Here is a 13,078-nt window from a genome sequence, read left to right on the forward strand (position 1 = left end):
TCCCTATCTCCCACCCAGATTCTGCATCCCTATCCCACTCACTGGCAGCTCTGTCCTGCACACTGGAACCCTCATTTTTGGCCCCACCCCACAGTCAAGGGGGGCCTACAAAATCCACTAAGCCTGGAACCCCAGAAGAGTTAATCTGGGCTAGAGTCTCGAACCTCAGTCCTACCTACGTTTCCCCTCATGGGGCTGGAGTGCCAGGGGAGTGAGGTGTCACAGCTGGGGGTTACATCAATGAGGGTAGGGGTTTTTTTGCATCTGACTTGTGCGGTTGTGGAAACCATTTCATATTTAGCTAGAAGCCATTCTGTATAACAAAAGCCATTTCAGTTTCTTGTGTCTGCATGTATACTAGAGGGAGTGAACTGGCCTTCTCCGAGGTGGGGAGAGGCCAGAAGGATGCGCTGTTGGAATGTGTTAATGAACTATTTTAAGCTGAAGCCCTTACTCCCTAAAAACCTGTTTCTTTCTTTGCTGATAATAATTTCTCTTTGAAGTTCACTTTGATTTCTTGCCCTGACGTCAGACTTGTTTGGTTAAGGGTATAAAATACTAGGATTGATTGTATTAGCCAGCCTTACTGGGCCCGGCTCTGCTGGCGTCACGTTTGTCTCACTTTGTCTTATTGATCAATAAAACTGTTTATTAGCCACCAAACCAGAGAGAAGTTTTTGCTTCAACACGATCCCTGACTGATTTTTCTATAGGTCAGTGGTCCTGACCCAAAAAAGGTTTCCTACCCCTCGTATAAATAAAGACAATGTTGAAACCTTTTGTGTTGGACATATTTTATTTAAAAACAAAGCCTCACCGATAAGCCCCCATCTGGCCGCAGCATCATAAGACTCCTGAAGCCCCCCTACACCCCAACCCTGAACTCAGCATACACATGAGCCCTCTGCCCTGAGCCTGTCACATCCCCAAACTCATGCACCTCTCACATCCCCAGCAGGGCCGGCTCAAGCCATTCCTGCACCTTGGGCAGCAGGCGTGCGATGCATGCGCAGCTCTGCCCCCAGGTGCACGGCACATGTGCGGTCCCGCGCCCCCAGCGTGCTGCGCACCTTACAGCTACAATTGGGTGCGTGGCACCTGATTGCAGCTCTAAGGGGCGCCACCACGCGGACCCCAGCCCTGGGCACATGGCGCCTGAGGGCAGCTCTAAAGGGTGCCGCGCAGCTGGGCGCGCAGCGTCCCTTACAACTGCCAACAGGCACCCCCCCATAGGTTGGTGCCCCAGGCAGCTGCCCGGCTAGCCCACCCCTTAATCCGGCCCTGAGCCCCAGTCTTCTGCCACAACACTTCTGCACCACCCACACACTGCAACCCTGTGCCCTGAGCCCATCAAACACCCCACCTCCCTGCCCTCAGCCCTTCATACACCGCAACCCAAACTCCTGCACCCCCACAAGCCTGCGGCTTGCTCAGGACCCTAACCCTCCGCCTGATCCCAACAGTTTCCAGCCTGGAACCCCTTCCCCGAGCCAGCATCCCCTTCTTTACCTCCTTTTGCATCCAAATTCCCTCCCAGTGCTTGTACCTCTCACCTTCCCACACCCAACTCCCTCACTCCCACCCCTGAGTCTGCACCTCCTGTCTCAGTGAGAGTGAGTAAGGGCTGGGGACATCTAATGATGGAGAGGAGGGGAATGGAGAGCACGAGATCTCAAGGAAGAGGTGGGATGTCAGGGAAGTTATGGGGTATATCTTGGCTTGCCCTGATATTTAAAAAGTGATCTTGAGTATAAAAAGGTTGGAGACCACTGACATAGAAGGATCTAGTGTCTTCAGCTACTGCTAGAGATTCTCACCCAGAGATGCTGTAACCTTATATCTGCTTTCTTACCTTCTTGATAATTATGAGCACCATCTGGCAAGGCAAGAAAAGGCAAGTATTTCCATTCTTCAGGTAAACTGTGGCTGTCATGTCCTTCTCCTAAGATGAGGGGAGGATAGGAGAATTCGACCTGAAGAAAAAAAAAAAAAAGACCATGTTACCAAAACCGGAAATACATAGAAACTGCCACATCGGTTCAGTCTAGCAGTGCCTCAGGTCTGTAATTCTTTCTCCAATGGAGGCCAGAACTTCATTATCTTCCAGATGTCTTCAGATTAATTCCTTAATTACTTGCTCCATTATCTTCCCTGGTACAGAAGTTAAACTGACCAGTCTGTAGTTTCCTGAATTATTCTTATAGTGTCCATCTATAAAAAGGGAAATATTTTCCCTTTTCTAGTCTTCTGGTACCTCTCCCGACTTGCATGACTTCTCAAAGATGACAGCTAAAGGCTCATATATCACCTCTATCAGCTCCATGAGTAAGCTACGATACATTTCATCAGGCCCTGGTGACTTGCAGATATCTACCTGTATAAGTAATTTTAAACTTGTTCTTTTTTTATTTTAACTTCTAAACCTACCCCATTTCCCGTCACCATCACACAAAGTAGAAATGGGGTAGATTTAAAAGTTACAATTTAAAAAAGAACAAGTTAAAAATTACTTAAGCACCTCTGCCATTTCCAAGTTTCCTGTTATTGTTTCTCCCTCTTCAACTGAGCAATGGGCCTACCCTGCCCTTGGTCTTCCTCTTGCTTTTAATATTTGTAGAATGTCTTCTTGTTACCCTTTATGTCTCTAACTAGATTGAGCTCGTTCTGTGCCTTTGCCTTGCTAATCTTGCCCCTGCATACTTGCATTGTTCGCTTATATTCATCCTTTGTAACTTGACCTAGTTTACACTTTTCATATGATTCCTTTTTGATTTTTAAATCATGTAAGATTTCCTGGTTAAGCCAAGGCAGTCTCTTGCCATATTTTCTATCTTTCCCATGCAGTGGAATAGTTTTGCTTTTGGGTCCTTACTAATGTCCCTTTGAAAGACTGCCAACTCTCTTCAGTTGTTTTCCTCTTAGACTTACTCCCCATGGGACCTTACCTACCAGCTCTCTGAGTTTACTAAAATCTGCCTTCCTGAAATCCATTGTCTCTATTTTGCTCTTCTCTGTTCTACCACCATCCCTGAGAATCATGACCTCTCTGATTTCATGATCACTTTCACCCAAGCTGCCTTCCACTTTCAAATTTTCAACCAGTTCCTCCCTATTTGTTAAAATCAAATCTACAGCTTCCCCCAGTAGCTTTCTCAATGATCTGAAATAAAAGATCGACTCCAATGCAGTCCAAGAACTTATTGGATAATCTGTACCCTGATGTGATAGTTGAAGTCCCCCATCACCATCAAACCCAGTGATTTTGATGATTTTGTTAGTTTAAAAAAAACCTCATCTACCTCTTCTTCCTGGGTAGGTGGTCTGTAATAGATACAAATTGTATTGACTACACGATTAGTCAGTTACCTGCCTCTTAACATCTTTATCTCTAATTACTATTTGCAACTACAGATTCTTTATATAAATTATATAGCAAGAAGGTTTTGCAAGTCTATTTATTCTGTTTTGGGAAAGGTTCTTTTGAATTTGTTTTTTTACCTCAACAGCTAGAATACCCAGCTCAAGTCAAGAAAAGAAGGTCTTCACAAAAGACTTAGTTTGTTCCTATTTAGAGGGACCATTCTATTCTAGATCAGTCCAAGTCACTGTGCAAGGCTGCATCTCTGTACTTCATTGAAATTAGAGATTTCAAAGGAAAATTATTTTATCTTTTTGATATGCTAGTCCTCATGTAATAGGACCAGGAAAAAAAATATCCCTCACCAAAGATTTCATCTGAAGTAGTTACTGAAATTATAATAAGGGACAGAGTGAAAAACAAGCTCTAGGTAATATTAGTGTCTGTAAGTACTTTGAACACAATTATTGGATTACTTAACATTTTCCTGCCATCATATTGGCTAACAAACCATAAATCAGTGTCCACAACTTCAAACAGTTGACAAACAAAACAATGACATACCTACATCATTAACTATATTAGATGGGGACCTATAGACAATATTAAGTTAAAATTTCCCTTTGTTTTAACAGATAATAAATTTGACTTTGCATTCCCTTTTCAGACTTTCGAAACAGTTGACAATCCTTTCTGGATACCTTTTATCCCCATCCTGTATTACCAAACCTTTCAATAGGACAGCTACTTAGATATGTTACAATGACACAATTTGTCCTGCTATAGATATTTACACCTTGCCCATTAGAGTATGCCTTAAACCCCTAAATTCCTATATTACTGTAACAGATATTGTGGCTAGTGAAAATAAATTAAAATAGTCTTAAACATCCATCTCAAACCCCAACAAACACCACTTTCATATTTGACTTCAGAAATGTTCCCAATAAGTATTTCAGATATTCTTTGGCTGTTTCTCATTTACAACTACTCAAGCATTATGCTCTTACAAAGAGCATTAGTTAAAAAACATTTCAATGAAATGGGGAAGTACTTCAGGAGCTTTTCTCTGCACAATAGTCCTTAAAGACCAGTGTCTTTCTTACAAGCCAAGAAAGGTTGAATTTCCAAAAAGTCACATTTAGCCTGGGAAACAGAGGAGGGAGGAGTGTTAACAAGGCTGTCTTGCAAAATTCTTAGGGCACATTTGCACAGCAGGGCAAAAGTCGAATTAAGCTACACAACTTCAGATACGTCAACTGAGTAGCTGAAGTCGAAGCAGCTGAATTCAGCTTTTGGCGCTGTCTACAGTAGGAAGCAGAAGGAAGAACAGTCTTCATTAGACTTTCCTTACTCCTTGTGAATTGAGGGTTCCAGGAGTCAGAGGAAGTCCTTCAGCTCAACATTATTTCAAAATAATGGCTTGTTGTGTAGACACACTTTTTGTTATTTCAGAATAACATCAGTTATTCCAAAATAACACTGCTGTGTAGACATGCCCTTAGAGGATTAATGTGCTATCTCTGTAGCAATTCCAACCAAGAAGATTTTAGATCTGAACACTATATCCCAGAGTGGAACACCAAGGTCTTGATTGTAGTCCACAGAAAATGTCCCAGTGGAAACTATAAGCAGTACCGCTTCCTTCGGCTGGCACGTCTCCTGGTGTTCCAGAGAGTTCAGCGTCAGCTTTATCTGTCACCTCTCTCTCCCAGGCCTGCTATGCTGGTTCATATAAACAGGGGAGGCTGCGACCCTACTCTCAACCTGCCACATCCACTTTGCAGAAGTTATTTCCTGAGCATTTACTGGTACAAACTGTATTCGAGAGACCAGCAAACAAAGACAATACTTTTGTATAAATAATCTGAGTTTAAAATGATTTAAGGCCTTTGTTGTGATAAAGTAAACATGTAGGACCTTCTGCCCAAGGGGAGGCCCCCAACCCTTAAGGAATGATTGGAAGGGCTAACACCAACCAGCACACTTGGAGACTTGGGGGAAGTGGTCTCTGGTAAACTTATTAGTGTATGTAGTTTTTTTATATTTTAAAACGTGTTCTCTTTACCTTACAAATAAATGGCCTTATTTAGAATGAAGCTAAAAGCTGTGTGGGAACTTAGTAGTAATTTTGCTGTTTATAGCTTCTAAGGAAAAAAAGCAGAGCTGGCCTGCTTATGTAGACCAGGGCTATCAGATTACAATAGGGAGTTATTTCAAAATAACTCCCCTTATTTCAAAATAACAAGCGGAGCGTCCACACTGCCAAGCCTGTTATTTTGAAATAAGGGGCTGGTTATTTTGAAATAATAACTCCTGCTTTCCACGAGGAATGATGCTTATTTTGAAATAGTTATTTCAAAATACTGGCAGTGTGGATGCTCCACTGCTGACATTTTGAAATAACTTTTCCCCAGAGACATTCGAAGTAGTAACTCCCCAGTGTTTCCTGGGGCTCTAAGTCAAGGTAGCGCATCCACATTCAGGAAGCCTGCGTCGGATTAATTTTGAGACTTCCCTGTAGTATGGACACATTATTTCAGGAGTTATTCTGAAATAAATTATTCTGAAAATTTCCTAGTGTAGACATGCCCTTAAGGAATTCACAGTTTAAGTAGGGAACTGTGCAGCTTGCACAAACCCCTATCAGAAGGGAAACACATGTCTCTGACTAAGAGAGATAATGGCTGGGGAGCTGGAAGCTTCAGAGTGGACACCTTGCTGGATCACAGAGAGGGATACGGACAGAATTGCCCTGAACTAGGACATAAATGCACCTATGGATGGAAAAGAAGGTAAACAAGTAAAAGAATGTTTTACCACGGGGGGGGGGGGGTGACATTTAAAAGTGGTTGTGAAAAAGATATTCATACAGGATAAGGAAAATCAAACAACCTTTAAAAGGGAGAACAATATCTGGTGAAAGAGGTAACTACAACAAACTAAAGGTCAGATTATGCCATGTGCTTTCACTGAGCATGCTACTGTGTGAAGCAGAGACTTGCCCAAAAACTACGGTTAAAAGCGAGAGAGAGAGATTGATTGATTGGAGGATGCCCACCAGACATGGCTAAGGAAGATTCTACACATTTTATGGAAAGACAAAACAACAAATGCAAGGCTAAGGAAGCTGACGAAGCAGGATATGTTAGAAAAGATCAAAGAAAGGAAGACGTAGGCAGTTGGAACAGGTACACCATATGGAAGATGTGAGACACGTTAAACAAGTATTTAACTGGGTATGCAAGGAAACAAAGAGAAAACAAGAAAAGCCAAGGAAGAACTGTCAGAAGACAGAGAAGATACTGAATGCATTGGCATCATCTGGGAGGAAATACAAAGTGATGGTAATCACTGGAGAAACCGCTCCAGACTGCTTGATGTGCCAGCAACACAGAAGGAACTAAAAGTCTAAGGCAGTGTTTCCCAATTTTATTTGGCCACGGAACCCTTTTAAACTCAAAAGAATTTTGTGGAACCCCTAATAGTAGTCTTATACATGGAGCTTAAAAAGTAGACCACAAATAAGTAAGGATAATAATAAAGCAATGCTAAACAAGGTCATGAGATCAGCACAAATGAAAATTGTTTTCAATAAAATTCATAAATGCTTAATATTAATTATTATTTTTGTAATAATAACATGTTATTGTAATGGAATTTTCTCGCAGAACCCTTATTTTCACTTCACAGAACCCTGGGGTTCCCCAGAACACCATTTGGGAAACACTGGTCTAAGGTAAGAAGACAACATCAGTTGTTTCATTCCTGGAAAAGCCTAATGTATCCATAATATAATACACAGCAACTTATATTTTGAACTCATTCTGAGGGCGGTGGAGGGGGCCATACTATTGCACTGACATGTAAGTTATGGTGGTTTTTCATTACTATACTTTTGGGATAAAAAAAAAAATCATTCACACTGAATGGTTCAGATATCTTTTAAAGACATGTTCTGGAAGATCTTTTGGAAGACAGTCTTTTGCCCTATTAAGAAGAATAAGCATTTTTTCACTGAAGTGTTCCACAATTACATATATTCAATGAACTCATTCTATATTGTTGCCTATGAAAATGTAGCAACAGTTAGTGCTGTTTTACCAACTAAGGAACTGGAACAAACAACAGTAACTGGATGCATGATCACTCTAAGACGTAAGGGGTAATATTCTATTAACCAAACTTGCTTTTGCACCACCACTAGAGATGGGTATGATTAAATGAACAGAAAGAATGCTTTGGAGTTGTGCATTCTAGGTAACATTCATGCATCATGCTAGGGTGTGGACAGATTGCAGATTCAGTGTGGGGGGTCGGTACGGTGGACACTGAGTGTACTAGAGCCGGGCTTCATGCCAGCTCTTGATAAATATTTTTTTTAAATATTTTTACCCCACTTTTCTATTTAAAATATTCAAGGCGGCTATTTAAAATATATGGGCAAAGAGATTTGAAGTCAGTTGTGACTTGGTCACTGTGTCTGAGATTACACAGACTTAGTGACTACTAACTCTAATTTATAACATGCACGAGTGGTCAGAATTCCTACTCCAGATCAGAGGCTAAATCATTCAAGGGACCGTACATTTCCTCAAGAATCTACACATAGGTCTGGACTGAATTCTATGCCTTCAACCCCACTTTGGGTACGTCTACACTGCAGAGCTATTTTGGGATACCGGTGGTATCCCGAAATAGCTACCCTGCTTCTACACAAGCTGCCTGTTTTTTCAAAATAATGGATGTGCTATTTTGCAACAAGGTTTACTAGGATGGCATGAGAGATAAGGGATGCCTCAAAACTATGCATTATTTCAAAAGTTGGCGCTGTGTAGACACGCCAAATTTCAAAATAAGCTATTTTGAAATAGATTTGAAATAAGATATGCAATTTGCGCTACTCAAATTGAATATCTCATTTTAAGTTTAGGCTTCTGCGTAGATGCACCTATAGTTCCTCTATCTGAAATTTGTTTCTTAAGCTTTGTGGAGAGGTCAAGGTGAAACCACCACCACCACCACCACCCCTTTGTATTATAACAAGACCTTCCTTTTGAGGAACTGAGAACATTTTACCAATAAATGACTTTAAGTCATCACCCCCCATTTTGCAGATCATGAAACTTTAAGAGAAAGATCTCAACTAATGTGTCCCAGGTCACACAGGAAGTGGCTGAGCTGGGAACAGAACTAAGGACTCCCAGTCTTGTGCCTTAACCACAAGATGACCTTTCATCTTAAAGAGAAATAAGGGTTTTGTAGGCTACTTAATACTCCTATAACATAGTTAACAGTTTTAAATGCAAATTATGTTCCTAAGCTAACAGTTTTAATGGAGAGAAAATATGTTATTGTTCTGAACAATGCCTTTTTGGCAGAGAAAACCAAACCGGGAATAACTTGTTTTCGCTCCCATCAGCTATTATACGATACTGTAACTCAGTACTACCTGAAACAAAAGATGATCTACTTTTGAAAGACGAAGTACAGTACTAATGAATATAAGAAACAGCTCTAGGAATTTAAGTCTTTTAAAGTATCCTGAAACTAGCTGGATGACAGAACATAAAAAAGCCAATCTGAATTAAGCCGGGTGTCTGTAGAAGTGCCAAGGAAGCAAGCCACCTGCAGATATTCCATATAAAACACACAGTCCTCCTGCAGGTATTTGTATTACACCTGTGCTGACTTGGTAGTTTAGAAATGAAATCATAGCAGAATACCACCACTGGTTTTATTTTGAGGACTTCTCTCACAACTGAAATATTTCAATCAATATTTTCCTTTGTTTATGCGAAGTTTCATAAATTGAGAAAAGTAACAATTTCACCATAATTTTAAAATATTAAGGGGATAAAGAACCTAATAGTTTGAAATCACTCTTTTTCATGACTACAGATAAACACAGTACTACAGATATTTCATAGATTAGGTCTACTACACATTTATCCCACTATAGGCTGGAGCTGAGAAAATTGAGAAGATATTAGAAAAATAACAATGGAAAATGCTTCCAAGCAAAATATTATCATGTTGGTCCTTTTTATTTTTATCCTAAAGCTTTGGCAGTTGATATGACATGAGACATTATTGAATTAGTAAAACCTATTTAACATCTTTTCTCCTTTAGTTATCAGAAAATTCCAACTTTCCTGTACTCTTAAAACATGAAAATATGTACATACCAGGCATGCATATAAATGAAAATGAGAGGATACATGCTCAAAATGTTCCCTTTTATTTCACTAGTAAACACATTTTTTCTCCCCGGCTCTTAATACTCGGGCCGTGCTATTTATTTTAAAAATAAAATGGGTGAGATATATGGGTACATTTTCACCACTGACAAAGAAAGGAAAAGGTTGTTGGTAAGACTTTTGAGTAATAAAGGGATAAGTTTAAAACAGCAAAAAATAGCAAAATATTACTTTTCCCCTGACCTAATCAATAATGTTATCTAACCAAGTGTCTTCAAAACTTAGTTATGAAGGGAAAAAATATTTTTCATCTATTTTGGAATATCAACTGAAATGCATACCTCTTCCCATTACTGTTTTGACTAATCAAAGGAGGCTTTTGCCTATAAGGAAAGTGGAGAACAGAATGAGATGTGCTGATGAAAGTACTGATGAGAGAAATGTATTACACACTCACCTAAAACTATACATAATACATGTAAGCCACACCAAAAAGCCAGCCTTACTGTCACAAATTCCATGATTTATGGGTTTGGGGTTGATTGTCCTTTAATATCTATGACCTTTTCCTATGCTGAGGTTTTTTTGTATGTGGGTAGGTAGTGGTCATAAACAACTAAACCAGTTTCAGTGGAATTTGGAGTGCTGCCAAGTTCAAACCTGTACTGTACAGGAAGCAAGGAGCAGGAGCAATCATATTTATAACTAGTGCTTTATTGGGAGTCAGTTTTGATTCTCATATTCAGACAAAGGGTAACAAGGCCTGATTCACCTTATATAGTCATTTACACCAGTGAAAAGTAGATGTAAATACCATTGAATCAAAATGGTAACATTTTACATTCACTCCATACTGGTTCAGGCTACTATACAAGGTGAAGAACAGCAATGAGTCAGACAGACCTACACAGTTTATAAAGCTGTATCTTGGAAATGCTGCTGGTGTTTCTGAATATAGAGTCTGTAACAGGAACACAGAGCTGAAGAGGAAGCAGTACACCTGGAATCCATCCTCCTGCCTTACTGCTCTGTGGCTGACCAGACAGGCACTAAAGATAATGATTTTTAATATTTTTAAAACAGCCAGATTGATTTAATCAGAATAGCTTTTTGATATGAATAAAATTATTTAGAATATTTAATAATAATGTGAGCTGGGACTTTTGGCATGTTTCATTAAGTTGATGACATTTGTATTTCTTAGCCAGAAAGTGACATTCAATATAATTTACCACAAGTCAATAGCCTTGTGCGTCTATGCAGCAAGTCTCAGAGCCAGGGTTGACAGACTCAGGCTCGCACTACAGCACTAAAAATAGCTATGTAGCCCTTTGAGCTCAGGTTGGAGCTTGGTCTCTGAATCCCAGGGGGGGAGGAGAGGGGAAGGGGAATAATGGGCTATGTATTTGGTTTTAGCGCTACAGTCTGAGGCCTTCAAGCCTGAGTTTGATGTCACCCATTGTGAAATGCCATACACCCCATAAGTGCTGCACAGAAATTCACCATAGCAGAGTATTCAAATAGATTATTGCCTTTCCTAATGTACTAATGCAGAACATACAAATACCAGAGGGATCTAGTCTCTAAGACAGCATCTTCTTCTAATTCTAAGTCATTATCATACCCCCTTTTTCTTTGTGGTAAGGAGGTATGGTAAGCTCTTTCTGAATATTTCATCAATGTCACTGCATTAGTAGTCAATAATGGATGCTAAACCAACAATATATTTACATGCCTGCTGTTAGAGAGGAACTGAATATATGGCTTCTCAACAGGCCTACTAGTCTGAGAAATCCCCTTAATCTGTTCTTAAAATCAGGATTCTAGATTTCATGCTGCCTCTACACACTGCAAATCCATTTTAATAATCAGTGGCAATTCTGAAAATTGCACAACCACCCAGAAAAACGTGACTGTCAGCTTGCTGTAGTCGCTCAGCACTCTATTTCACTTCTTGTAAATATTTGTCTCGTTATATGAGCCTGCTTTACTCGGAAGAAAGTAAAATATGAATCAGATAAGACAAACATATTGAAAAAATTACAAGTTAACCTCATAAGCTCACTCTATAACATCATCTCAAATAGGTTACTACTCTGAGGATTTTTATAGATCACCATAAAAGTCATTTTCATGTAAGACTAGACTTGGTTCTGTTAAAAAAGATTGATAAAAAAAGTAATACAATACACCCAGGAAAAATGTTTACAGTATTATCTTTAAACATAAAATACATTTCTATTCTATTTAGTGTATCTTTTCCTATGGGCATCTTCCTGTTTCTGGAGAAGGGTAACATAATTAGACAGACACTTCAGGTCTATACAGAATAATTCCAGTCTAATTAAAATATCTGTCATCAGAGCACATTAAGGTCCCATGACTTTTGCTATCTAATAATAATCATACACAAAAAATCCACTACAGGCAGTCCCCGGGTTACGTACAAGATAGGGACTGTAGGATAGTTCTTAAGTTGAATCTGTATGTAAGTCGGAACTGGCGTCCAGATTCAGCCGCTGCTGAAACTGACCGCCAGTTCTGACTTACATACAGATTCAACTTAAGAACCCCAAGTCAGCTGCTGCTGAAACTGATCAGCCACTGATTCCAGGAAGCCAGGGCAGAGCAACTGTGCCTCGGGCTTCCTGTAGTCAGCGCTGGTCAGTTTCAGCAACAGCTGACTTGGGGACGCCTGGGGCAGAGCAGCTGGGGTGCTGCTGGGTTGCGCCAGTAGCGCGGCTCCTTGGCGCTACTGGACCAACCCAGCAGCACCCCAGCTGCTCTGCCCCAGGCGTCCTGATTCAGCCGCTGCTGAAACTGACCAGCAGCAGCTGAATCAGGACGCCTGAGGCAGAGGGCTGGGCTGCTGCCGGGTTGGTCCAGTAGTGCCCAGAGCGGCGCTGCGGGACCAACCGGCAGTGCCCCAGCTGCTCTGCCCCAGGGTCCACAACAAAAGCCTGGTCTGCTGGGGGGGGGGCACACTAGCTGCCCCCCCCCAGCAGACCAGGGACACGGGGAGCAAAGCCGCAGCGGCGGGGTGCCTCGCCTCTGAGGCTTTGCTCTGGCGCGGGACCCGCTTTGCGAGAAAGCCCCGTTCGTAAGTGCGGATCCAACATAAGTCGGATAGTCCCCGCGTAAGGCGGGGACTGCCTGTATATGATGAGTGATTTTATATATATATGATATACACAAACACTCAGCAGTTCTGGTATGCAGATTTTAATTTCTACCAAAAAAAGATTATTTTAGATTGAAAGACTAACAGGTGCCAATGTGTTTCAATATAACACCAAGATATGCAAAGAAGCTCATCATCTAATAAACCATCTTGTTAGTCTTTAAGGTGCCACATAGTCCGGTATTTTGTTTCATATATATTTGGGTCATCCAAAACATCCATTGATTAATAACGCTGGTGCTAGATGAATTATTTTAAGCTTCAGCCGCTGTTTGAAAGATCAAGGGACGAGTGCTATGGGTTCTTGTTTTCTACCTACCATACTGTGTGGTTTCAGAA

General features: G+C 40.8%; 1 protein-coding gene across 1 annotated transcript in view; it reads right to left on the reverse strand.

Moving 5' to 3' along the window:
- AVL9 (AVL9 cell migration associated) overlaps positions 1-13,078 on the reverse strand; it is a 63,192-nt gene that overhangs the window by 46,817 nt on the left and 3,297 nt on the right. The window contains exon 2 of the mRNA XM_006124037.5: positions 1,853-1,973. Coding sequence (XP_006124099.2) covers positions 1,853-1,973 — 121 coding nt within the window. The remainder of the gene's footprint in view (positions 1-1,852; positions 1,974-13,078) is intronic.

The sequence above is a fragment of the Pelodiscus sinensis genome, chromosome 2 (genome assembly GCF_052426305.1).
Source record: "Pelodiscus sinensis isolate ZL-2025 chromosome 2, ASM5242630v1, whole genome shotgun sequence".
Taxonomy (NCBI): domain Eukaryota; kingdom Metazoa; phylum Chordata; order Testudines; family Trionychidae; genus Pelodiscus; species Pelodiscus sinensis.